This window comes from Struthio camelus, chromosome Z (genome assembly GCF_040807025.1).
Source record: "Struthio camelus isolate bStrCam1 chromosome Z, bStrCam1.hap1, whole genome shotgun sequence".
NCBI lineage: Eukaryota > Metazoa > Chordata > Aves > Struthioniformes > Struthionidae > Struthio > Struthio camelus.
Genome location: NC_090982.1, coordinates 86,622,549 through 86,648,298, shown reverse-complemented (window position 1 = coordinate 86,648,298; position 25,750 = coordinate 86,622,549). Strand labels below are relative to the sequence as shown.

At 39.7% G+C, this 25,750-nt stretch overlaps 1 protein-coding gene across 1 annotated transcript; it reads right to left on the bottom strand.

Annotated features, from left to right (window-relative positions):
- Window positions 1-1,539: 1,539 nt before the first annotated feature.
- LOC138064443 (mothers against decapentaplegic homolog 4) lies at window positions 1,540-25,721 on the bottom strand. The gene is made up of 11 exons (XM_068927024.1): window positions 25,584-25,721; window positions 15,548-15,913; window positions 14,455-14,629; window positions 13,967-13,996; window positions 12,163-12,378; window positions 10,028-10,138; window positions 7,810-7,860; window positions 5,711-5,894; window positions 4,525-4,693; window positions 3,111-3,249; window positions 1,540-1,894 (listed from the first exon to the last, which is right to left on the bottom strand). The coding sequence occupies exons 2-11, from the start codon at window positions 15,794-15,796 to the stop codon at window positions 1,683-1,685; spliced, it is 1,536 nt and encodes a 511-aa protein (XP_068783125.1). The 5' UTR covers window positions 15,797-15,913; window positions 25,584-25,721; the 3' UTR covers window positions 1,540-1,682.
- Window positions 25,722-25,750: the final 29 nt, after the last annotated feature.

Sequence of the window (25,750 nt, the reverse complement as noted above, 5' to 3'; positions counted from 1 at the left end):
TGACTGCTGACTTCTTTCATAAGAATTTGAAAGTATGGGGGAAGTAATACCTAAACGCTACGTGTCATAGCCCTCTACAGATTCCTGAATCTATGCAAGAAACTTGGCAAAAAGATCCTGAATCATCTGTTCCAAGACTTCCAGTTATGTTAACCACCAGGACTGTGCTGCCAGATCGGCTCAGTGAAGCACTGCAGGCAGACCGAGCTGGCAGTGCTTGAACACAGCACTTAAGTTGGAGCCTGTTATAACTAAGTTCCCATTCTCCACACACAGGCTGAAAAATAAAGAATTCCTCCTGCTCCTTCCTCATGCCCCATCAAATAGCTGAAAAAGATATCCTTAGGACATATATTTATTGAGAAGCAGTGAAAACAAAACAAAAAAAATTGGAATCGCTGCCTGGCAAACTTAAATCAACGAAAAATCCTACCGCTATTGGCTGCTGCTGCTGCTGGTCTTTCAAAGGAAAGTAATCCATCACTCTAGATCAATGGTTTCAAGGAGAAGATTTATGTAATAAAAGCAAACTAAATTTATAAAAATCAGAGTTTTCATAATTTTATTTATACTATTAACTAGAGAGAAAGCATACATATTGTATCTGTCATACAGTCAATACATCTGCAGTTTTTTCTACTATAAATCTCTATACAAAGTCATTGCCAATTGATACGGTCATTGATGGCATAGGGCTTAAAATAACCAAGAGGTATAAAAACAAGTTTGCCATCTTGCCCTGAGTGGAAATGGTGAACAGATACAAAAACTGGATCCTAAATATTGATATATGATTTAATGGTATATGCAAGTAAAAAGAGTCATGCAACTTTTTAAAATACCTGCCAAGTTTTACTTGAGTAAGATCAAAGAAGTCAGTAGTAGTTATGAAAATATGTCCTTGCCTTAAGGTATTCATTACGCAATTTAAGTGGCAACTTTGCAGACTGGGTATTTCATGTTATATTTAAATTGAGTGCCAGCACTGAAAGTATCCATTTCTTTTAGTGTTCCAAAACTCACGTGTCTATATAAATAAAAATCTAAGATATCTTTTTAAAAACTAGTGAAGGAAAAGCAACATTTCTTTTCCTTGTTATTTCTAATCAATGCCAACAATGTATGTCTCATCCCTCATTTTTTGGCAGCTTCTACCTTTTATTCTGGAAAAACCATAACAAGATAGTCAACAAAATGAAGAAGTCTTCTGTTAACTCTTGTTCTCTAAAAAGAACATCACAAATCAGTTGGAATTTAAAAGTCACTATAAGGTAAATGTTTATAACTATTAGAAGGAATTTTCAGATATAAATATATATATAATATATATTCTGCATACAAAAGGCTCCTGTGAGGCTTATCATCAATTTGCCATAATAGAGAGGGAAAGCTTCAAAGGGAACAAACCCAATACTGCGAAGTCCCTATAAGGCATTTACCTTTTTCTTTAAGCCCTGAGCCATGTGTTATGACAATTAATTTCTGAAAATAACCGAAATCCAACTTCTGCATGTTCAGTTTCTTTCTGCTAAGAGCAAGGCGGCAAACACATTTTTAAAACCTGGTTTTAGAAGAGTAAGCAGAACAAAAGTAAAATATATCTTCAGGTTATAAACAGAATTGTATTTTACAATCCACCATCCTCACAATATAATGGCCCACAGCAGTGCAGCAGAGGGATCTCAGTCTAAAGGTTGTGGGTCTGCAATAGGCATGGTATGAAGTACTTCATCTAGAAGCTGGAGGGCACGGTGTAAGTGAATTTCAATCCAGCAGGGTGTCTCTTTGATGCTCTGTCTTGGGTAATCAGGTCCCCAACCTTTTACAAAACTCATCCTGAGTATGCATAAGCGGCGAAGGTCATCTACACCAATTCCAGCGGCAGCTGACAAACCTGAATAGGAGAGGTTTCAAGTAAGTGTTCGCAGACACGCTCTTTTATCACCTCTTTGTTTAGCCATTCCTGTTGGCTTAGCTCTTTCTCCACGGGCAGTTCCCTCTCATCATAGCCAAGGCCAATCAATATTTCTAGATCTGTGCTATATATAATGAACGCAGCAACGATTTCACATTTCTTCCACTTAAACTTTCTTTTTCATCATTCTGCAGTCTTTTAAGGTGTGTTAAAATGCAACACCTCCTTACAATGAAAGCAGCCGTATGATGAAACCAAATGTCCTATGTGACGCAATACACTTAAACCCCATTTAACAAATCCAGTCAAAAACACTTTTTCTTGAAGTTTGTCAAACACTACACTTTCAGCATAAGAATTCAGATTCATCAGCCACAGGAAGCTCAGTTTTAAAAAAATGACACTAGTTACATACTCTGATAAAACAAGAGAGATGAACACAGTAAGCAAACTTCTAATCATGACTATGGCTAAGACAAAAGTTAAATACTTTCATCAAAATGCCTTCAGCATTTTTTAAGGCAGCTGGAAAGATACACTCAGCAATACAAGGAATCCAGAAAACACTATGGAGCCTAAAGAAGCCTGACACACATAAATGCTCACAATTTTACAATTATTTAGAGATAATTTTAAGGATCTAGAATTTATGAACCAATAAAACTCTGCTGCAGAATAATTCAAAAAAAGAAAAACACCCTCAGAGCTGCCTCCTCATCTTAACCTTAATATTAAGTTTCCTTAAGTCTAGTCAGGGACTTGGTGGCCAGTACTCCCCATTGTTTTTAGTAACATTTTTATAAGCTTAGCTCTCAAGTATCATTTTTCAAACTTGGATCTGCTTAAGCAGCAGAAAAATCTCTCTCCATTTAAAGTAATACAATCATGCTATTTGACCTTGTATATAACATATCCTGCAACACTTTTCACAGTACAAGCAGCCACTTCCAATACCCAGTATCCCCAGAAGACTAGAGTGAGAAATTGATGTGCAAAGCAGGTACAAAGGGAACGAATACAGACTTCAATACCACCTCAGCCCCACCTTGCCCAAATCCAGCCCCCCCCCCTCAAGTTTGTTTGTGCTGTTGCAGGAAGCCAGGGAGAGTGTGCCAGCGCTTTTAAGAGGGAGAAGAGAATTATTTGTTTTCAAAGAAAACAAAAGGAAGACCAAGGAGTTAATGTATGTACTTACTAATGGCTGGGGCTATTCCACCTACTGATCCTGGTCCAGGGATATTTCCTGCTACTGCTGCGGCTTGGGCAGCAGCAGCGGCTTGGGCAGTGGCAGCCTGCTGTTGCATCTGACGGTGACACTGGCGTAAATCAAAAACCTTTAAAAAAAATAAATATTGCACTATGTAGAGGTACCAATGAAGGAAAGAATTCCTCAACCTCCTTCCCCCATAATCTGAGCCGCTCTACCCTCCCAGAGCGATTTCCAGATTCACCCTTCACTTGGGTAAGAACAACATTTCCCTAACTAGTTTAATTTCTAGCAGAATTCATTCATTCAAGTCGATTCTTACCGACTTTATCTGATGTAAGCACAACTGGCTATACCAAAACCCAATCATTTAAAACTGCCCGAGATGAGCAGGCTAAAGCAGTATCCTATGTGGAACCAACTGCGGGATCAAAGTCTAAAAGATGCAACAGGCCGATGAAATGCAGGTTTTTTAGCTAAATCCTGGGATTTCCAGCAGTTAGGCATATAAGTAAAAATGGAAGCCAGCAAGTCCAGCTCAACTTTGTTAGACTTTATACTTTTCCACTGCTTTATTGATAGTCCATTTAAAAGAAACACCAACAACTGATAGGCCTGCAGTTGCAGTAGCTAGGTTTCAGGTTGTTGGTATTTTACGTTTCTTTGATCAGGCCGGGCCCTAACATATATCAAGAACTCTGCTCTCATTAGAAAGAGGCTGGTGGCCTTTTTCCACCTTCATTATACAACCTGTCTGCAAAAACTGAAGTTAAAGGAAAGAGAATCTGAAAAATTTCATTTCAAACCGTTTACCTCTAACTCAAGAATGATTTTGCAAGTGTGTAAGTTTAAAGCCCTAAATAAAGTCTGAAGTCTGGTTAAGAATCTTCCCAGAAGTATTTGTTTCTAGGTAGCTTTCTGTGGCTCGTGGTTCGTTAGTTAGGCATTTTCATGTTAGTAATGCTTTAAACACGCACTAAAACCACTCCTAACTTGCAATTATATACACTTTTTTTATTTTTCTGGCTTTGGAGAGAAAGTGAATAAAACAGCTAATCCATACTCAAATTTTGTAGTAATTAGTTTAAAATCATAAAGCTAAAAATACAAGAACTACTATGGAAATTGTTTGGAACAAAATATAAAATAAGTTGCTTCCCTAATACCTAGATGATACTTTCAGTTTCGAATTCTTTACCCCCCTCTCCCCTCAAAAGAAAGTCATTTAAGTGACCTGTCAAACAGAAAGGGGGTTTTGACCAAACAATTTTTTTTTCCCCCACAATGATCAAATGTGAAATTACTTGGGTTTATTTTAGTCTCTCAAATCTTCTCTACCATTTACAAGAAACAAGCGTATGCCATTTTCCCCCAAACTGTCACCTGAGAGCATCACACCAACCTTTATATATGCACTTGGGTAAATCTTGTGAACAGCATCACCTGGCGCACGCCCTGCTTCTCTATCCAGGTAGTAACTCTGGACGAAGACTGCATGGTCACTGAGGCATCTAACCCACACGTCACCTTCTCCTTTGCACTCCAACTGTACCCCTTTACCTATGTGCAACCTTAAAAACGAAAACAGCTCCAATGCACTTGCGTTTACATACTGTAAGTTAGATCGTTACTAAATAAACCACAGAACAATTCTCCAGCTCACTAGCCCGTGATACCACAGTTTACCTTCTGAAGGAAAACAAAAACACTCCACTCACACGAGCAGTGGAAATTAGAGTATCTTAACTAAAATAGAGCATATAGTTAATACAGACTCTGTAAAGTCAAAAACCCATCCGTAATACCATGCAAGAGACATGGGAAACAACGCAGAAGCAATGATACTGAAGTAGTAACTAAAATAGCTGTAATCATGTTCACGAACACCACAGAGCTGGGATACCAAACACATTCAGGGTGCTATTCAGAAGTGTAAAATCCCACAAGGGTTCTAATATAGGAAGTCGTTCAAGTACAGGTTCAAGTTTTAAGGAAGAACTGTATGTTCTTTTAGCTCATAGTACAGCAGCCTAACGTTTTGATGGCCACAATGCAACTGTGATGGTCCCAATGCGATGGTTTTGAAGACAGAGAATCATTTTATTCCTTTTCATTTCAAAGGAAAGGAAAGAAGTTACAAGATCACTTAGGTTCTCTGTGCTTCCACATCCAAGTCCAGAGCGTGCACAGTAAGAACAAACAAAAATCCAGCTAGCTCTCTTCATCAGCCTTCCTTCGCCACTTTGACAAATTTATATATTGCACTTACTCTCACATTACTCCATTTGTGGTGCGGAGAGCTAGCGTTCAGCTCGCATACATAATGGCACGAGTTGCTAATTTTATCCTTGAAGGCAGTCTTTGAAAGCAATGAAAAGCAACGTGCTGTTGCAAAGCACTAAAGGTCTTTGTCACACAGTTCACATTTTGAATGCGTTAAGGTAGTGGCCTAGAAAGACGTATTCTGCTATAGCTAATTCAGCTCGAAAGTATATACCATACTCGTAATTTCAAAAGGGAGACACAGACGAAAAACATAGTATAAAATATGAAACACAACAGACAGCTGAAACTTTTCTGTAAAATACCTTGCTCTCTCAATGGCTTCTGTTCTGTGCACATTGGAAAGCTGGCCCAGGCAAAAACGGTCTCCTCCAGAAGGATCCACATATCCATCAACAGTAACAATTGGACAGCTTGAAGGAACCTTAAATGTTTCCCCAACTTGCACATCCATTTCAAAGTACGCGATTGAACACCAATATTCTGGAGCTAAAGATGATAAACAATTAACAGACTGAAACGTATATAAAAAAATACAAGCCCATTAAAGACGATCCATTAGGCCTTCTGTAGCTGCATTTGTCTTTCAGAGTAGGAGTGCACATGCCCATAAGCAAGCTCAGATGGACAAAGACACGTTTACTAGTAGAGAAAATACTATATGCTACAAAGACCATGGGCTTGCAGGTTTTATTTGATCACATACCAATGCTAGTATCTTTGCATATCAACTGTGTCTTCTCTATATAGTCAAGATGATCTCACAAATCTTCGTACAGTTTATAATTCTAGTTCACCCCTGCGCCTTATGACTGTGGTTTGATTTTGTAATCCTCTAGCATAAAGGAGTAGTATATATATGCCTAGCCATAGCTAGGCTGATAGAAACTAACTCTCAAACAGATCTTGCTTGAGATATAAAAGTAACCATCTCCTAAGGGAAGTCAGTTTTCTCTGTCCTCCCTGTAAGGCAAACAGGCTTTGGAAAGAAGGGCAGAGGGGAAAAACATCTCAAAGATCAGATACTGATCTTATCAGCAAACAAGAAAGGCATCGGACAAAACAAGTATTAAGCAAGGGAGGAGAACAAAATGACATGCTTTAATAACAAAGAGGTGCTTTTTAACTCGTACTAGTTTAAAAAGAAAAACTAGCTACCAACAAATGACAGCACTTGGAAGAAGCTGCACGTGAAGAAGGGAAACCCTGATTCCTTAGTGGACGCTACTGAAGCCCAAACACTCAAGTAAGGAAATCTGACAAAGAACACAAAGTGATGTTGCCTATGTGCATCTGCCGCTTTTGTGCGAGCTGAGAGCAACTGGCTTTTCAAACCTTCTGCAAAGCCTGCTGTGAGTACTTTACGTGTTAGAGTTTCTCTTTTCAGACACATAAATCCAAAAAGTTTCCATAAGCCTAAGTTACTGGGGATTTCGGAGACTCAGCACCTGTGTGGACTGCAACAGTCCACTTCCACAAAAGGGTAACACGCAGCCCGTACTTAAGCGGCTTGTGGGAGAGGGCAAAGAAAATTATCAGTACAGCGCGCTCAATTTAAGGGAAGTTAAAGTGAGAGGACCTAAACAAAACAGCCTGGCAAGCAACCAGGAAAGAGAGCTCTTCCACTACCATTAACATAAATGGTACTCATCCATCTCAAACAAAAGCACATAAGCCAACAGCACAGCAACTTGTTAAAAGAAAGCATTATTCTATTTTTATTAGAAAAGAATAAGCCAGAGTGTGTGAATTCCTTAAAATTTTTCATCTTCAAATACTCATGGTGTCTGAGGAAATAATATTAATAGGGCGAAAAGACATGCAGGCAAAACTGCTTTGTTGCTGCTAACAATGGAATACCCCCTTGCATCTGCAAGGACAGTAGCGTGCACTGTGAGGCAAGGCCTGCCCAGCTCCCTGAACTGCTCCAATTAGTGATGATTAGTGATGCCTCTGCGCTCTAATCCAAAGAAGGAGAGATGTTAGCACCACAATGCTAAGTAGGGCAATACCTTTAAGATACCTGGCTATCATGATGGACTCCTAGTTCCATGATGCTTCTAAGCGGGCACAAAAGCGCAAGTTAGGCACCTAGCAAATTTCAGCATCCAATCACGAGCTAGAGTTCAGAAACCTCCAGGACTAGACAGCAGCTCAGTGTGGGTTTGAAGACTGTGATTTGATTTAGGAACCTAAATTAAGTTCACAGTGTACGACTCTGCTTTAAAACACGGAGGTCCAAATTCAAAAGGAGACTCATCACTAGAGGGTTCCTTCCTTCTCTCCTCCCCTTTTGAAAACATACCCCACAAATTTCAGAGCGCGCACTACAAGAAATTAGACTCAAAAGAAAGCTGCTAGTTTCTAGAACACGTAGCACACCATTTTAGAAGATGTCACTTACCAGGATGATTTGATATAGGAGGCTGGAATGCAAGTTCATTGTGAACTGGCCCTTTAAAAGAAAGCATGCAATTTATTTTACATGAGGAAAAATATTGGTTTTCTTTTTTTTATCCTCCTTTCCTACAGAAAGGAGGCTTGTGAGAGGATGCCAGATATCACAAATGCCCAAAATTTCTGAAACTACTAGTCAAACCTGGCAGACGAGATGAATGCCCAGAGAAGAACTACTCTTACAGGCTTCCTGAACAGCCCATGCGGAAAGGCTGCAGTAGAAGCACAACAGTTATCCACGCTGCTCAAGCCAGAGCAAGTTCCAGGAGACAGCAGAAACCAGATTGTATGGTGGAGTTGTAGCAGAAAGAGGACCTAGGCTTCACCCCCAGCCTCAAGTTGGTCAAGGAGAGAATCACTGCCTAGGGGCACGTGACACATTACTGCCAGAAACCAACCTTTATTGGTTTCACCATTCACAGAACAAGTTGCCCAGGATGCTGTGGACTTCACAGAGTCACAGAATGGTTGAGGTTGGAAGGGCCCTCTGGAGGCATCTCCAATCCCCCTGCTCAAGCAGGGTCACCTACTGCAGGTCGCTCAGGAGCGCGTCCAGACCACTTTTGAGTATCTCCAAGGATGGAGACTCCACAACCTCTCTGAGCAACCTGTTCCAGTGCTCAGTCACGCTCACAGTAAAAACGTTTTTCCTTATGTTCAGATGGAACTTCCTGTGCTTCAGGTTTTGCCCGTTGCCTCTAGTCCTAACGCTGGGCACCACTAAAAGGAGTCTGGCTCCATCCTCTTTACACCCTCCCTGATTTGACTATAAACAAACACTTTCTGAAGACTGGAGGGGAGAAAAAAAAATACCCTAGAAAACTAATTTTCTAAAGAAATAAAATATTGAAGATGGTCTTGGTAAAAGTCAGTTCGTTCTTTCCACTTTTATAAGTTAAACAGGTCCCTTACAGGCAGCACAGAACAAGGAGAGACTTAAACATAATTTTGTAAGTAAGAGCAGCTTCTCCCAACAAGATGTCAAAACACGCACAACGTTGGTAGGTGTCAAAAGATGAGACTTTCTGAAGGGAGAAGAGGCAGTAGCCAAGAAAAGCACTATGTGGTTATCACCATCCAGTTACAAACATTAATTATGGGAAGACACATGCACTGAAAGACATTTATAGAGAATCTACAGCACCAGTACAGTTTTTCCAATCCTGGTATTTCTGACAAGTAAGATGAGAAATGAAGTGGGATCCTAATAGAACAGAATAATTAAATTTAATAACCAGATCTAAAATACAATTTTTCTTCATAAAGACAAGTTAGAAAGTCATTCTAACGTTACCTCACAGTATATTCTCCCCTCTACTAGCCCAAGAACAAGGACCGCTGCACATAGGTTAACTGGTTAAGTACTGTAGTAGGAAATCCAGAATTATTCCAGCTTTTTGCCATTCCTGAATACCAAAATTAAGAAAAAATTTTTTATCTCCAGGGTTTTTTTTGCCCTGTACTCTTAAACAATGCACATACTCTAGGCACTTACACTAGAAATTTGATAATTTTTTTCCTTCCCCAACTCCTGTACCATAACAGGAGAGGTTACAGTCTTACTTCATAGCCCTGAGAGATTTTCAAGTGTGTGTGTACTCATGAATCAGGCTGTGGTATGACCGCTCTGCTGACAAGTATTTACTGCCTAAGTTCTCAAAAAGTTCTTTTAAATTGGCTAGTGCACATGGACAAACATGTCCTCTAAAGTTTAGAGCATTAAGGCAAGATGAGTCTTCAAAACTTCTAAGAGAATAAAAACAGAAACTTCACAGTTTTGAAGGAAAAAGATCCAAGCAACACACTCTGTATTGACTTTTGGACAAATTTTTTTCAGATCAAAGGAAGTGTTTATTGCAAAATTACAAAGGCTTATAAACTAGAGGTTTAAAAAAAACACACGCTGTTTTTGTTAGTTATAGTAAAATAGCTATAGTGACACCATCTATACTATCTGAATTTTCAGCCTCCTCTCTGCTGCTTTAACTGAAAGAAGTCCATTAAGCTTGTATATTTAACTGTCAGGATACACTAGGCCCAGTAATGGGGGTTACATAAGAAGAAAGATTAGGTTTTGCAGGCCGGGTGGAATAGTCACAAATGAGTTCCCACCATTAAAAAAATCTGAAAATAAAATAAAGGATTTTATAATCTACATTACTTACAGTAATGTCCAGGGTGCATAGGTGGATGATGCTGAAGATGGCCATTCTGGTGGTGAGGTATGGTAGGTGTGTAGGCTGCCGTTCGACTTCCAGTCCAAGTTGTAGTACTATCTAGAAAAAGAAAGGAGTTGTTGGTTTTTAAGGGAGTTTTTCCCCGCATCTTATTTCTAATCCTCTACTTCTCCTGAGCATTGGGAAACTGGTTTTGGAAAAACTAAGAAGAGTGCACATATGTATATACTCACTGTGATGGTAAGTAGCTGGCTGAGCTGTAAACCCATTCTGCTGAGTTCCTGGCTGAGGCCCTGAAGCAATCTGTAAGAGTCCATCACTATGGCTACCTGTCAATATACTGGGAGGTTGACCTGGTAAAAGAACACACTACCTATTCATGAAGGTTCCAAAATTTTAATTAAGAAGAGCTCAGCACTACTGGGTAGGAAAATACACCCAGCTGAGGGCACTGCAATACACAGTTTGTTTTCAGTACTTTCTTCCACCCCCCAGAGCGTCTTAGGGAATTTGAAGCAAGATGCTTTGTTTCAGCTAATTTTGACTCTGAGACATCCTTATTATTTTAGGAGTAGAGGTAGGCAGAGAACTCTATTTATCAACAGCATCTTTGTTTTGTTCACTTCTCATTTTCCAATTTGAAAGGGAAGCAGAGATGCTAAAGGTTTTATTGAATAAACAGGCCAACAGTTTGCCCAATAAGTGCTTATTTTCAACATGTTATAATTATTGCTCCTAACGAGGAGGCTCGCTTAAATATGTGTTCCTCCAAAACAAACTGAGCAGCATTTTATTTTTACAAATAGTGCTGGAATACAGCTCCATACATCACTGGACCGCTCCCTGGGAAAGGTGTTGGTTTTCTTTTTTTCTCCCAAATAAGTGGTTCAAGACTTGTCTATGGTTTAAAGTAAAGCTACAGAAATTTCAGAACAGGTTAACAGAATTTGATTTTAAAAGGCTTCAGCTCAGCCATCAACACTAAACTGATAAGCAGTTTCACAAGTAGATTTGCACTCTCAAACTGGTCTGGCTCTCAAAGACACTCAAAACTTGTACTAAAACCTAAAACTGAGGTTCTTCCTGTCCGCTTGGCTCCAACAATTATAGCACTGAAGAGAAAAAGTTATTGCCTTTGCACAACAGGTTTTTTTAATCAAAACAATTAATCCACCTATCCTTTTTTCCCTCTGCAGACGAATACAAACGACATCTCTCAGCTTGGCAAAATTATCATTAGTTTTAACAGAAAAGTCAGCAGGTAAAATTAAAGAACGTTATCTAAATATCATACCACCATAATATAAACTTGATAGCACAAAATCCATTATATTCACATACCTTTGATATTTAAGTGACGCAGAGCATATGAAACCCCTCCAAACTTTGTGGTTTCTCTAAGTTAGGGCTGCAGGACAGTGCTTAAGTAACATGGGAATACTCTACTGTCCTGCTAAACTCAAGTGTGAGGTTTGATGCTGGTTACTCAGACTCTTCCACGTGTACCAAATACACACAGAGCAGTCAGAAGAAAACTTAGATACAGCACCCCACTGGATTTACGAAGATATTAAATTATGCTGTTACTTTGCTACCATAGCACAGTTGTTTTAAAAAAAAAAAAAAAGTAGGTTAAACCTGGAAGACTCATTCTCTTAGCTTCAAAATACTGAAGAGAACTGTCTGGGAACCTCTTGATACTGCCACCTTCAAACAGATCAGTTTGTTGCCCCACTTGTTGTAATAAAATATTAAGGTTCTCCCATTCCTACAGCAATTATTCCAATATGAGCCACATTACTTTTTGGCAATGCAACAGCTTAACATTGTATCATTGAACCTCTGGGCTATTCAAAACAGTCTTGCAACATTAATGTAGTGCCAGTCTCATTGTTGAAAAAAAGGGGTTTACTAGAGAAGATTTTTCAAATTAAGCTGCAAGCAAATCCTCATTCTAGCGCTTACAAAACCGCCTACATCACGTTACCGCTACACTGTATCAGTGTAATCTGGCAACAATGCATTTCTTCCCATGCAAGAACTACTTTCGGCAAGACTAGCCGTTATCTTTGACCTTTCACATTTTTATAGTGTGGTATTCCATATAATCTCAATAATCTTACTTGTTGAAGCCACAGGAATGTTGGGAAAATTAGTGGTGCTGGTAGTGCTAGCCTCAGCAGGAGCTAGCATGGCTGGGGTGCTGTAAGGCTCTGTAGATGCTCTGTTACTTGGTGGATGCTGGATGGTTTGGACTGAATGGCCTTCAGCAGACGACAACGACGGCTGCCCCTCGTAGTCATGAACATATTCATCTTTCACCAACATGCTTGATGGAGCTGTGAAGAAGCAAATGCTTAAATATGCGAAGCCAACTTATTTGCAAAATTTAACTATAAATTGCACTACTACTTTCAAGCAATAATGATGCTATTAAAACTACTGGGTGAGGCATTTAACCTCTATAAGCATTGCTAAAGCATTGAGAGAAACATCCTTTAAATTACAAGTAAACATTTAAAACCAGCAGCAAAAAATTTTAAAGCATAACTGGACGGCAAACCAAAGCATTTATCTTGCTTACCGCTTTCAAACAAGCAGTTTAGCCCCAAAGTAGTACATTCCCATCTCATTTTGTCTGCTATTCCATCAGTGTGTGATTGAACATGGTTTAAAAAAAAAGGGGGGGGGGAGGGTCAGCGGGGAACATGCTTTTTGGTAAGTGCTTGTAACAGAACAATTCCTATTATAAAAGTCGGAACATACAAGGCCTAAGCCTCCTATGAACAATACAATTCATGAACGCCGCGTATAAAAACCTTTAAGTCCTCCTTAAAAAATTTTAAGCAACTCCCATTGTAATTGACCAGAAACAACAAATTCAGATGCAAAGATTATGCAGCATCTACTCAGTCTTCCACAGCATAGCCATTAATTCATAATATTCCACATACAGCATAAGGAAATTACTACCATCGTGACCACAAGAATTTATTTCTACATATCCTGTTGAGCACGTTAAACTCAAACTACATTAAATCTCATGTTCATTTTAAAGCAGCCTTAAATATATTAAAATATGACTGTAATTTTCTGCCTCCCACTGCAAAAAACAGTAGCATGACAACGAAACTCACAGGTACTTAATTACTGGTCTCTACGGTTTGACGCTGTATAAAAGATCATTTTTCATAAAACACTGGCAACTTATGCAAGTCAGCAGAGATGAACACCCTTTTAAAGCTCATGACATTAGCAGTTTGATTTAAGTCACTTTTGCTTGAACTTTTTCTAATAACGTACAAGCACAGGGTTACACAAATCCCCTTCTCCATGCATTTCCTCCAAAAGAGAGCACTCTAGTTTTGAAATAAAGCAGTTACCAGCTGTACAATTTCAGAGTGATTTCTGAATATGTCAAACTTAATGTCCAATTTCTCTCAAGTTTTAAACACTTCCCCCATAATTTTCAGAGTAATAAGATTAGACTGCTTCCTTCAAGTGCCTATCAATGGCAGAATTTGTACTTGCAAGTCCTACTGTTTACTTGCTATACTGCTTAATAAACAATATTATTCCCAATTCAGTTAATTAGCATATCCTACTTTGAGAGGTGCTCACATTTTTTATTATCAGCAGCATTCCCCAGTCAGGATTTTTTGGTTTTTATTTGGTGGAGTGCTGTAGGTGATGAAAGCAGGACATACCTATGAGCTAAACTGCAGTCTTTACTGAAAGGATTTATCAATATATTTGCCTCTCCTACACTACTTAAAGTTTTCCAAAACTGGCAAGATGAATGCGTTTCCACCTGCTCTTTATCCTTCCTCCCAAGGAGATACATAGGTATAAGTAAATTGGGTATATATTTAAGAGTTTAATACAGTTTGTACCCGTAGAAATGTAACGGTAAACAGGACTACTTACTAGAACTCTGTAGTGTCAGTCCTGAAAGATCTTTATTAGAAAAAAAAGAGAGAGAGAGAGAGAGAGAGAGAGAGAGAGAGAGAGAGAGAAGAAAAAAGGGAAGCATTATATAAACACAAATCTTTAACAGTGTTTGAACTTCAAATTTATAAGCCTACACAAATCAGTACTAACAACTCCATATACTGTACCCCTGCACCACACAACTCTACATGCTAAATTATTCTTAGGAAACACATTAACTATTAGAATTGTGTGTGAAGTCAACGTAAAGGCTCAAACAAAAGCCACAAACTGTTCTTTCAAATCTGGAACAAAGGTATAAGAATAACTCCATTAACAAGACGGACAAGAGCATATGAGAATAATCTATAATTAGATCATTAAAAGTTAAAGTTTCTAATTTAGGCCTGTATTCTCCAAGATCAAAGGAAAACATTTCTACATCTTATTCCCCCTGTTCCACTTTACATCAAGAATCTACTTACCGATGCCAGGCGATACTACACGCTCATAATGGTAAGGATTTACACAGACACTGTCACATTTTAAGTCAAAAGCATACTGACAATATTTAACATGCTTGAGTTCATTTTTATGAAGATCAGGCCACCTCCAAAGACGAGCGTAAATCACATGAGGGAATCCCTTGCGACCAGCCACCTAAAAAGTTAGACACAAAAGTTGATTGGGAAAGTAGCAAGAAATTTCCCTTTATTTAGTGAGGAGCAAAGCTAGAAGAAGAAAAAAAACAACACAACTTTTCTCCATCATCAAAATACGAAAAAAAAAAATGCGGTACAGTTTACCAAAGATTTGTACTCAACAGAAATAAATTTCAATTAGGGATTTGCTATAGTTAAGTCAACACTGTGATTCTTCAAGAAAAATTACTGGATACAAAATGGCAGAAGCAGAATTTATGCTTAATGTAGTATGTATGTTCACCTCTCCCACCATGGATGATGAAGGATCTTTGCTCCAGAAGAAGAGGAACGAGGTACTAAGCTATACTATAAGAAATTTGCAAGTAGAAGAATGCCAATCCATTCTAAAATGAAAAAAAATGCTTCTAGGGTAGACAGAAAGCTAGCCAGCAAACATGACATCTGTCCTGGAACAAAGACATCACAACCCAAGCTATACAGGTACTGAAGTCCTGATGACATAGGCTAACATAAATCCTCAGTGTAGATCCCTTGCAGTATCTCAGCAAGGTTTTCACAGGTTTTCACACTGCTGACCAACACAGAGCTAACAGAAGCTTGTAGTGAAAATACCAGGAGAGACAACTGAATTTGTTACGTGAACCTGCTTTTTACTGCCACACACACACTCATTTAGAATGGCTGATCCAAGGCCTTCTGTTCTTTTTGGAAAAAAAAAATGAAAAAGAAAAAGAAAAAAAAAAAAAACTAACGCAGCAGTCCAAAGCTCCAGCCACGAAAACATGCCTACAGATGGGGGTGAGGGGAACGCAGCAGAACAGCTACCTCTTCCTCAATACTCTAGGATCCTGTTTCACTCACTTTTGCTCCAATTCCACTAGGAGGAAAACGTCTGATTTTCACTTGTACTAACCTGAAGCCTCCCATCCAGCGTTCTCTGTATTGTAACACACTTGCTAGGATGAGCTCCATTTGTAGTTATAGCTGTAATCAAAGAATCCAATTCATCTTTTTTCTCCTTTAGCTTTTTAACTAAACTTTCAATTGCGCGTTTGGCAAAAGTTTCACTCTCTCCACCTTGTCGATGGCACATCAAGCTGTGAACAATGCTCAGACAAGCATCATTACTTGTTGGCGTGTTAGTAATAGACATATTGTCCATTTGTCACAGCTTTTTCTTTCAGATCAAATGTCAGTTTTGGGGGCTGTTATGATTTTCAAGCTGATGAACAAGAGATGATCCAAGTTAAGTGTTAGATGTACTGTCTCTTGGTAAAACCTAGGAGGAAAAAATATCTACATTAGAATTGGTTTTAACAAATTGCAGATCATGTTTCTAAGGAAGTCTGTGGCTTTTTGTTTCTTTCATTTTCAAGCTAAGTGCAGGATATTAAAAGCACATAAAAAACTGTATTGCTTGTCCCATGATAGCTAAAACATGCTTAAGACACTGCCTGTACAGTTTTAGATATAAAGGCTCCTTTTTCCCTAGCAATAATATTTTAAAAAGATTATTTTTATATACATGTACATAGAATATGTACATATTGAAAGGTACAGATTATTGGATGAACAGGCTTTGAATTAAGAAAAGGAGAACAGTGACATTGATTTCCTATGTTTTCCACTGGTTGGACAAAATCAAGCAAAAAGACTGACTGGGAATCAAGGGGCACTGATTTAAACAAAATTTAAATAGTGAAGAAGCATAAATGTAAATGAGACTCATGTGTCAGCTGTATTTAATGGTCCTGTTAAAATATTTCAGCTATGTTCTGCCTTCAGACTAACTCTAGTATTTCTCTTTGCTAATCAAAGAGCCAAAAAACGTTATCTGGCCGTTAGCTTAACACACTTTTATATAAATCAGCGCTGTATGAAAATTCCAGCTAGCGGATCAAGACAAATCAATAAAACCATTCAAAAAGCATTTCCCAATGATCTCAGTCAAACAGAAGTGCCTTAATTACACTAAACATAAGGGTAAGGAATAAGCTCATCGTAACATATTTGGCCTTCAAACTCATTTGTGAAGAAAATACACCTGGAGCGGTTTCTGCTCGTTATGTCATTCTCTTCAGAACTAGCAGACCTCATCCTTTTCCAGGTCCCTCTAATCCATAATTCAGGAGAAGAGCTTTACTGCTTTGCCAACTCTGAAGGAACTAATTGTTGCACTTTATCTTGTTTTATCCAGAGACTTAGGAGAGTAGGTTTTGTGCAATCACCAAAAAAGGAGTCTAATGCTGTCAGAAAGTTGCTTTGCTTCTTCAAGCAACTCTGGGTTCAGGTAGTCAGCCAGGCAATATAATCCTAACAACTATGTGGCCTAACTTTCTTAAAACACCGGCAGCAGATATACATTATCGATTTTATTACATTTACATTTTCTGAGTAAGCTTAAAATATAAGTCTTTTACAACTAACATGTTGTTCTAAGCAATTTCAATGAAATATATCTGACTTCAATACCTAAGGGAAAAAAGTTTGTTCACGTATCTGAGGAACACATCCAGTCAAAGACCTGTTACTGCATTGGAATTTTCCATTTGTTAGTAGATACAACAGTAGTAGCAACTATTTATTGGAAATGAATGCATCGCACAACAATAACAGGGGGTTGTTAATTTAGAAAGTTAATGCATCAGGCAAATTACTGCGTGAATGCATCGTTTATTGTCTGGTAAAAACAATAACGTAAGACAATTTCAGCACAATTACATAAGGAAACAAAGTCTTCCCTATTTAATATTTTCTCCAGTTTCAACCTGAATACAATGTACTGTGGTATACTCGGGAAAAACATCACAAATCTCCCCCCTCTCCATTGTCAATAGTTTTCTCCTTTTGTAAAGAAGCTTTTGGACTTAATTTCTCCCAAAGACAAACAATTCCCTAAAAGTTTGAGTAAGGTCGTTTTACCTAGCTATTAAAGTTTCTCCCTCAATGCTAGCTGTTTTGTACTTCAACTCAGTACGTCTCTTAAAAGTCAAGCTTAACCTGCCAGTCATTCTCCATGGCAACCAGTACTCGCATAAATCTATAAAAGCTTGCCAGCTAAAACAGAATAGAACATCGTTTTCCTTAAATATAAAACAGCACCCCAGATATGCATAAGAGAGTAATCATAAATAAGTGACTAGATAAAGATATTAGCCAAAAGAGTTTTAAATAAAGAAATGCTTATTAGGCCTGTAGTTCCCTAAAACTATGAATGAGAATTTTGCATGCTGACTTTCAGAAGACTAAGATCAAGCAAATACATCCGTATTTAAGTGGAATGATCTTCAGAAACATTGAGTCACCCGTCAGCTGCCACGGCATTCAATAGGAGCTTCTGACTGTTCAGCACTTTTGGAAGACAGGCCACTTGTTTAGGATTTTGAATACCGTTACACATTGCTGGTGTGTAATTGCGTGGTAATTCAGAAGCCTTCCTTTAGAAGCCTCCTTTAGAGAGATTCTATCTTTCATGTTGCAAACCTGATTCACAGGACAAGGCGGTCAGCTAGCGGCTATCAAATTAGCATATACTGATAAATGCTGTGACATATTTTTTCTGAAGCAGTACAAGCACTAGTAGATTTTGCAGATAAGCCAAGTTCTTTTACATTCCAGAAATTTAGTATCTCTCAAAGCAGTTCTACAAGCCTATCTTTGATTGAGTCACACATTCAAGAAGTGCCTTAACACCTTCTTACTCTCTTACTTTTATGTGTACAAATAAAATCAAGATGCAATTTCAATGCATTATATGTTTAGAAGATAAGGTCCTAACATGCCCCCAGATATGGAGCGCTGTTATGTTCTGTAAAACAACATTATACTTATTTGTGTGATTTAACTTTCAATTCATTTGATGCAAGCGTGAGACTTCAATATCGTTCCTGTAATTTAGCACTCCCCCTCAGTAGGTGATCCCACACTACAGCTAAAGGTTAGCATTGCGGTGCAATAGGTAGAGCTGAACATACGGAGCAAAGCCCTTCTTACTTCCCTCCACCCACAACGGTCATGGAAACAGCAATGGGTGCAAGTCCTTCGGGGGAAAAGAGGGTAGCAAGAAGAGATGGAGAACGTGAGAAAAATGACAGCAGGACGCAGTGTCTGTAGCCAAGTTTTCACTTTCACCTGATGAGGACTACCCGGGAATGCAAGATGTATTTCTCTCCCTATTGCTGTAACAAGATGGGAACAGAGAAGAAAAATGGGACAAACTAACATAAGAAGCTATAAAGTTACAGAGAAGTACCTCATTTTATGTTATGGAAAGTAATTTATTTCAAAATATAAATACGTAGGTTTGTTATAAAAGAAGCGTGTAACAATTACCGCTCTGTGATAGTCTAAGAATTGTAACAAGAATAAGATCCTCGGGAGAGGAGATAAATCTGGAAGAGAAAAGTTGTTAAAATGACAAGTAATTAAGAACACCTTTGATGATCTACTGCAAACACGCTCCCGTCTCAGGGAACGGATAAGTAACTGAAACTCTTCCTTAAAGACTGATGCAGAATAGGACAAATACTATAATTCTTCTGTCCATCCTACTTCCATAACACTGCCGTGGTGAAGGGTGATGCATCTTTTCAGCCTAGGCAATGAAATTCAAAACATGAAGCAGCTGTTCAAAATTAAAGATGCAACACTGGTGCCACATGCCTCACTTTCATTTCTGTGGACAATTCTGCCAAAAATGGTTACCTGAACAATATAAACAGATTCTAGAAACATACGCATCTGTAACAGTATGCTATCTTATATAATTAAAATCAAATACATTATTGACTTTTGTAGGTGAAAGTAATGTTACTTCCATGCCAGTGCCTTTATTTCATTTACGTTTATCCTATGGTAGTAAAGCAGAGTACGCACAATACTGACCCAATCTATTCCACTATTCTCAGATCAACTACTAAATTCTGTCTCTCAAAATAGCAATCATTTCAGTTACACCACTAGAAAATGGAGACCCAGTTTAATGCCCAGAATCTTCCGCAACAACTATGAAAACCTACTGCTAGCTAACAGCTCCAGGAGATCATTCCCATTTATGCAAGCAAGGTGCTCCTGGCCAAGCTGATACTAAAAAAAAAAAACAAGCAAAGTATAAAAAGCAGACTAGAGATCTCACCCAAAGGGTGAAGCAATGGATCATGGAACAGAAAATTAATATTCCACCTTGTTTGCCAGCATTTCTTCAGCTGCACCAGCAAGGTAATATTATAAGCCAGCATAACTTAAGAGCAAGTGCTTATACGTGCCAAAAGCCAAGGGTAACAAAAACAGTGTGAGGCATGACTTCCAAATAGTTGTAGCAACCCTTCATGCAGCATACGAGGTATATAAGAGATACCATCATTTGGAAGGCCTCACACAAGGCCTTAGAATTGCTGAGATACGTTTCAACAAAGGGGATCTTTTGACACTTTTAATCAAAAAAGTGTGCAAAGACATACATACAGACACACATGCACACGTTCTGAACAGAGTAGAATTTTAGTAGGAGAAAGTTAATTTTTTCTGTTTTTTGTGATTAGAAAAAACACATGGACTTGATTTCCTTGCTTTTACAGAGGTCTTGTTACAGTAGTAGACAACTGAAGTCAGAGCTCAGAGATCTAAGTGCAAGGGCTGTTAAAAACACCACGAGTTTCATCTAAATATCTGTCAATGCGCCCAGGCTATATGGCCGAGCAAATTTTATAACTTATCTGAAAGTCCCCTTCCTTCAAACAACTCATTTCAAATTCCCTAGCATGTTTGAAATTTGCTGAGAAGTTACAAAAACAGATTTTTGAAAAGAACTTTCAAGTTCTTCTCCATATACTATTAAGAACCTTACATGAACGCTTTTTAACATTTGCAAGTCGCTATCTTCCCGCTCTCCTCCCACAAAATGTAATCCTCTTTGTCTTTTCAAAACTTCATACAGCTGTCAGAAGCCACACTTTACAATTTGGGCAGAACCACCAAACGTTTACTCAAAACGAGAAAAGGAAATAGCATGCTTACACAAGAAAAACTAGGCTGCTATGGATGAAACTGGAAGTCAGGGACATAACCCAGAGCAACACGATACAGGCAACCAGCAATCCAACAGCTTGGGCAAGACGGTTAATCCAGGCCCACTGCTGATACGATACACTACCCTATTCACTTACAGTAGGGTTTAAGCCAATCACAGCTGCTGAGGGATCAAATTCACCAAGAAACTCAGTCTAAAAATGTGACAGTCCAAATGCCACTGGATAATTACTTTAAGACGCGGGCAAAGGGCCAAAAGCCCCTCCATGCCACTTTCTTAACATATGTTTTATTTGTAAGTTTCCACAATAAACCAGGCATTTTCTGAAAGAGACAACCTGAGACACTCCCTTAAAGACTCCAATTCTTTAAGGACAAATTATACAAGAACCAGCGTGATTAAGAGTGATGAAGTCAAATTTTTTAGCATCTCAGTTTTTAAAACAAAATGGTAATTGCTGTATTTAATTAGAAAGTGCCAAGAAATATAGTACAATCTTAGCACAGTAAGACAAACAGTTTCTGTACGTGTCGGGACAGCAGGGGGCCTTTGGAAAGACTTTGATGCAGAAAGGCAAATAGTCTTGCAGGTTAGTTCAGGAAAGATGTTCCATACACAGACAGTGTATTGAAGGCCCAAAAACACTTAAGGAGAAGGCAGATAAACATGCCAAATGGTGGAGGTAGGGGACGGGGCAGAACGCACCGAGAAGTCAAAAGTGAATAAAGAACGCAAGATGGATTTGCAATGGCACGCACGAGAAGTCTGAAATAAACAGTTGTGATAGAAATCCAACCGGTCTGCAGTGTTAAAACCAAAGAGAGAAAGATTTTCACATGTGCCTAATACCAAACAACGCATTCAGGGCTCTAACTCTTGTTTCTCCAGGAAGTCTTTACACAGCAAGGCTGAGAGAGGTTAGGGATTTTGTAGTACACACTGATCAGACAAAAGTCATGGGTCACCTTAGCTTCTGTATTTTGACTTAGAACATTCCAAATAATATGAATACAGATTTTTAAGCACAGTATTTTTCCAAAACTGCTATGGTGCACCGAAATATACAACCCTGAGAATTTTTAATACTGATGTATCATTGCAAGTGCAGGTGTTACAAGCAAGTAAAGGGATGATAAAGATGACAATGTCAGGCAACCAAGTGCATCTGATGGCATTCACCACGTGTAATACACCATTTCTATTTATGCTATGAACCTTAAGATAATTTGGCCATTCTCCATTGTAACGTATTGCAGAACAGTCTAAGCAAGTCAGCAAGACTGCGGGCAGAATATTCTTGATGATGCACCATAACTTAAGTAGCCATTACTACAATGGTCAGAGTAGTACTACTACTATCAGAGTTCATACTGTCTGAGCTTTAAAGTAAAAAATAAAAACACAGACATTTATCATTTATATTGTGGTAGCAAAGACACACCACAGTCAGATAAGGACCTATGGTGCTGTGCACTGTCAAAGGTGGAGATGTACCGCCTGTAATTCTGGGCAGTGATACGCTGAAAGAATCAATTAATGAGAAAAATATCCTGATGATCAAAAACAAATTTCTAAGTTGCAAATGTGAAGGCAATTGTTTGAGGAAAGTATTTAAGGAAAAAAAATAAGAATGAGCGGTTTGAAGCTGCCAGTGATGCTCTGGGAGTTAGATGTACCAGCGACAGCAATCTCAGTCACAGATTTCCAACATTTTGATACCATGCAGTAGCACAATGCTAACAAACTGGCTCATTAGAATAGCATACAAATTGGCATCTTGCTAGAACATTTCACATGGGTAAGGGACATGAAAAAGTCTTGCATAAGCACTTGCCTCCAAAATTAGACACACACAAAGAAGTCAGAAGCAGCATATATATTCGACAGTTTTTGAACACCAAAACATTACTACAGAGTTTTGCTGTTTAATAACGCAGTGGTAGAAGTTTCATGATAAACATGACAAAGAAAAATCCATCAACCAATAAAAAAAGATAGTTCATGATTTGATGAAGATATGAATAAGTGAATTGACTGCGGATACTTTACAGCACATTAGACTATTATCTCCTTGCCCAAAGGGTGAACAGGACCAAAATGTTTGTAGACATAAGACTAATTAGTATTAAAGAGCAAAAGCAAAAATAGCACTAAGCAGGTACTACGCTACCTTCCCGTTCTTTACGGGAACAACGTACATTAGCCAGAATACTGTTTGAATCATCAGTATCAATTCTGCTCATCTCACTGTCAGTAGATAAAAAAACTTAAGATATATTACAGCATAGAAGGAACCGGGGAAGAGTTTTAAGATGAAAGAGTTGCTGCTTAGAGCTGTCCTAAAATTATTCCACGTGAAGTAGTGTGAGCAACTGTGTGTGGAAGAAAACTAATCTGAGGTTTTAGCTGCCCAACTGTAGCTCTCAGCCTGTTTACTCCCCTCAGCTTCCACCTCTTCGCTTCAACTGCTTTCAAAAGCATTTTATTAACGCAGCAGACTGACCCTGTACACGGATCAGTCCATGGAACGCAGTAAGCGTTTCCGCTGCACAAGGTTCCACTTTTTTCACCATCCTTCAAGAAACAAATACAACAGCAAAAAAGCCCCCCAATCCTTTTTCTGTCTTTGAGTTTGACTGCACGTGGGGGGCAGGACACTATGAAATAGCTAATACTACCATGCTGATGTGACTACATAAACACACATTCATAATCCTAGAAAGCTACATTTTTCATTTCAGTTTCCCTTCCCTCCCTAGTTTTTATTTTTGAGAAAGCGTACAGGTCAAAAACTCCTCTTTTCAATACAGGCTTCTGCACGGCCAGAGAAGGAAGACCACACATTACACTACAAGACTGGAAAGGGCAGTAAATTCTTCTAGCATAACATACAGTTGGATCTATTTCAGCAACACAGATCTAGTCGCCGAGACTCGCGCTACATCACATCTGAGAAGCCACTCTTCGTGCCTGACCTATCAAGAGGTCTGTTTTCAGAACAGACACTAGTGGATAAGGAGGGGATAAAAACTTTGGAAAAGGAGGAGAGAACGCGCTCAGAAAGCCACCGGCCGTGGAAGCGCTTGCCATAGAAGGACAGAACGAGCCTAAACTGAACCTTTTTCCAGGACATTCTGCAAGATTCATCTTTCTGCAAAAGCCTTCCTTCAATAAGGACAAACAGTAATTTGTCAAAACCTCACAAACAGAGGACACAACCGTGGCTAAACCAAGCAATAAAAGGAAGAGTCAAACCTTGCTCAGGCAGAAGTGGTGTGATTTTTCACTTGCACATAGCAGTTCGATACCCTAGCAATAGGTGTATTAGATAACATCTGTTCTTTATTGTAATCTGCACAGGGATAATGTTCTCTGCATTTGTTCAAGCTTTAAAAAAAAAAAAAAGTCACCTCTGGGCAAAGCAAGCATGGAAAATTCCAGCCCCAACCAAAAGTAGAGTTTTTCACAAGGTTAACAACATAGGAAAACAGTGTCCTAGAATTCCAACGGGACCTTAACAGCAGCACGGTGAAGGCTGCTCCTCCACAGTATCGAACAAACTGCTCCGAGAACCTTTGTTCTCCCCTAGATAAGCTGATACCTCTCCAAACCCACACGCCTATTGTGCCAGCTGTAATTGAATGCGTTATGCAGAGAGTCATCTACTTAAAAAAAAAAAAAATTCTAATCAGTTTGAGACACTTATTGCTTTTCTTTAGACTTCAGCTCTTTGAAATAGTTTCTATATCGATATTAAATATGCATGCTTATGCAACAAATAAATCAAAAGAGGTTCACGAATGCAAAGTGAGCAGAACTCCTTCCAGTAGTAATCTGGCCAAGATAAGAAGAGGGCCAGAAGGACAAGCTGCCTACTTATCGTGACACCGGAGCAGAAAAACATGTTTAATTTTACAGCTCAATAAAGCTATTTCAATCAACTTACACGAAATTAGCTGTATGCCTGAATCAAATAGCACCACTACAAGACTTTTACAAATTAAAATACGACAGCCTGTTGACAGTGGCACACCATTCTTGACCAAGATGATTTGAGAGGTGGTGGTAAAAGACACCACGATCCTAGTCTGACCGTGTGCGTTTGACAACAATCGGTTAGTAGCAGTACAATTTGGGCTCTAAGTAATAATACATCTAACCCACAACCAGATTACCCCATAAATCAACCAACCTTCAGCGGTTAATCCCGTAAGACTCAACTATGCAGCAAGTCGCAAACCTCCCCGCCCCCCCCCAAAAAAAACCCACACCCCCAGAAAGGGGGAAGGAAGAACAGATTTAAAAAAAAAAAAAAAAAAAGGCATCTTTAACCAATCTCCTGTACTTAGCAGCCCAGGGCCAGCTCGGAACAGGCTAAACACGCAGCTCGCTATTACTGTAAATAAAATGGCAGATTTCGAAGAACTAAACACGCTGCACCTCAAACAAAAACACACGGCGTAACCGACGCACGGGAGAGAGCATGAAGAGAGCGAGCGGTCCGCAGGAAAGGCACGGCGGAGAAAAGTTTAACTGGGGACAGACTGGCAGGAAAATCTTAAAGACAGGCCACCCAAAAAAAAAAAAGGAGAGGAGAAGGAGGGGGATGGGGGAGGCGGCGGGGGGGGGGGGGGGAAGGATTATATGTTCTTTTAGGAAAAGCGGAGGAGGCGGGGAAGGCCCGGGAAGGGGACGGCGCGGAGGGCGGCCGGTCGGCGGCCCGCGGGGGCCCCCGGCGGGGGGCGTGTGCGCGGAGGCCCCCCGGCCCCCTCCACCCACCCGCGCAGGCCCCGCGGCGGCGGGGAAAGGGCCGCTGCGGGCGAGGAGGGAGAGCAGGAGGGAGGGAGGAAAGTGGGGGGGGGGGGGAGCGGAGCGGGCGGCCTCGGCGGGCGGGCGGGCGGCAGCCGAGAGCGGATGTTACCTGGGCCGCGGGCGGCGGCGGAGCAGCCGCTCTCCGGGCGCGGCCTGCGGCTGTGGTGAGGGGCGGCGGCGGCGGTGGGGAGAGAGGAGGGGGGGGGAGGCCTTCGCTCGCCTCCTGCCGGCCCCGGCGCGGCGGAGCGGGGCCAGGCCTCCGCCCCCCGCCCTGCC

Excerpts from the sequence above, each read along its gene's own strand:
- LOC138064443 (XM_068927024.1), bottom strand. The coding sequence starts at position 15,796 with ATGGACAATATGTCTATTACTAACACGCCAACAAGTAATGATGCTTGT. Across the intron at positions 13,997-14,454 it reads TGTAGTATCGCCTGGCATCG|ATCTTTCAGGACTGACACTA; the intron begins GTAAGTAGATTC and ends TTTCTAATAAAG. Across the intron at positions 12,379-13,966 it reads ACTGACACTACAGAGTTCTA|CTCCATCAAGCATGTTGGTG; the intron begins GTAAGTAGTCCT and ends GCTTCTTCACAG.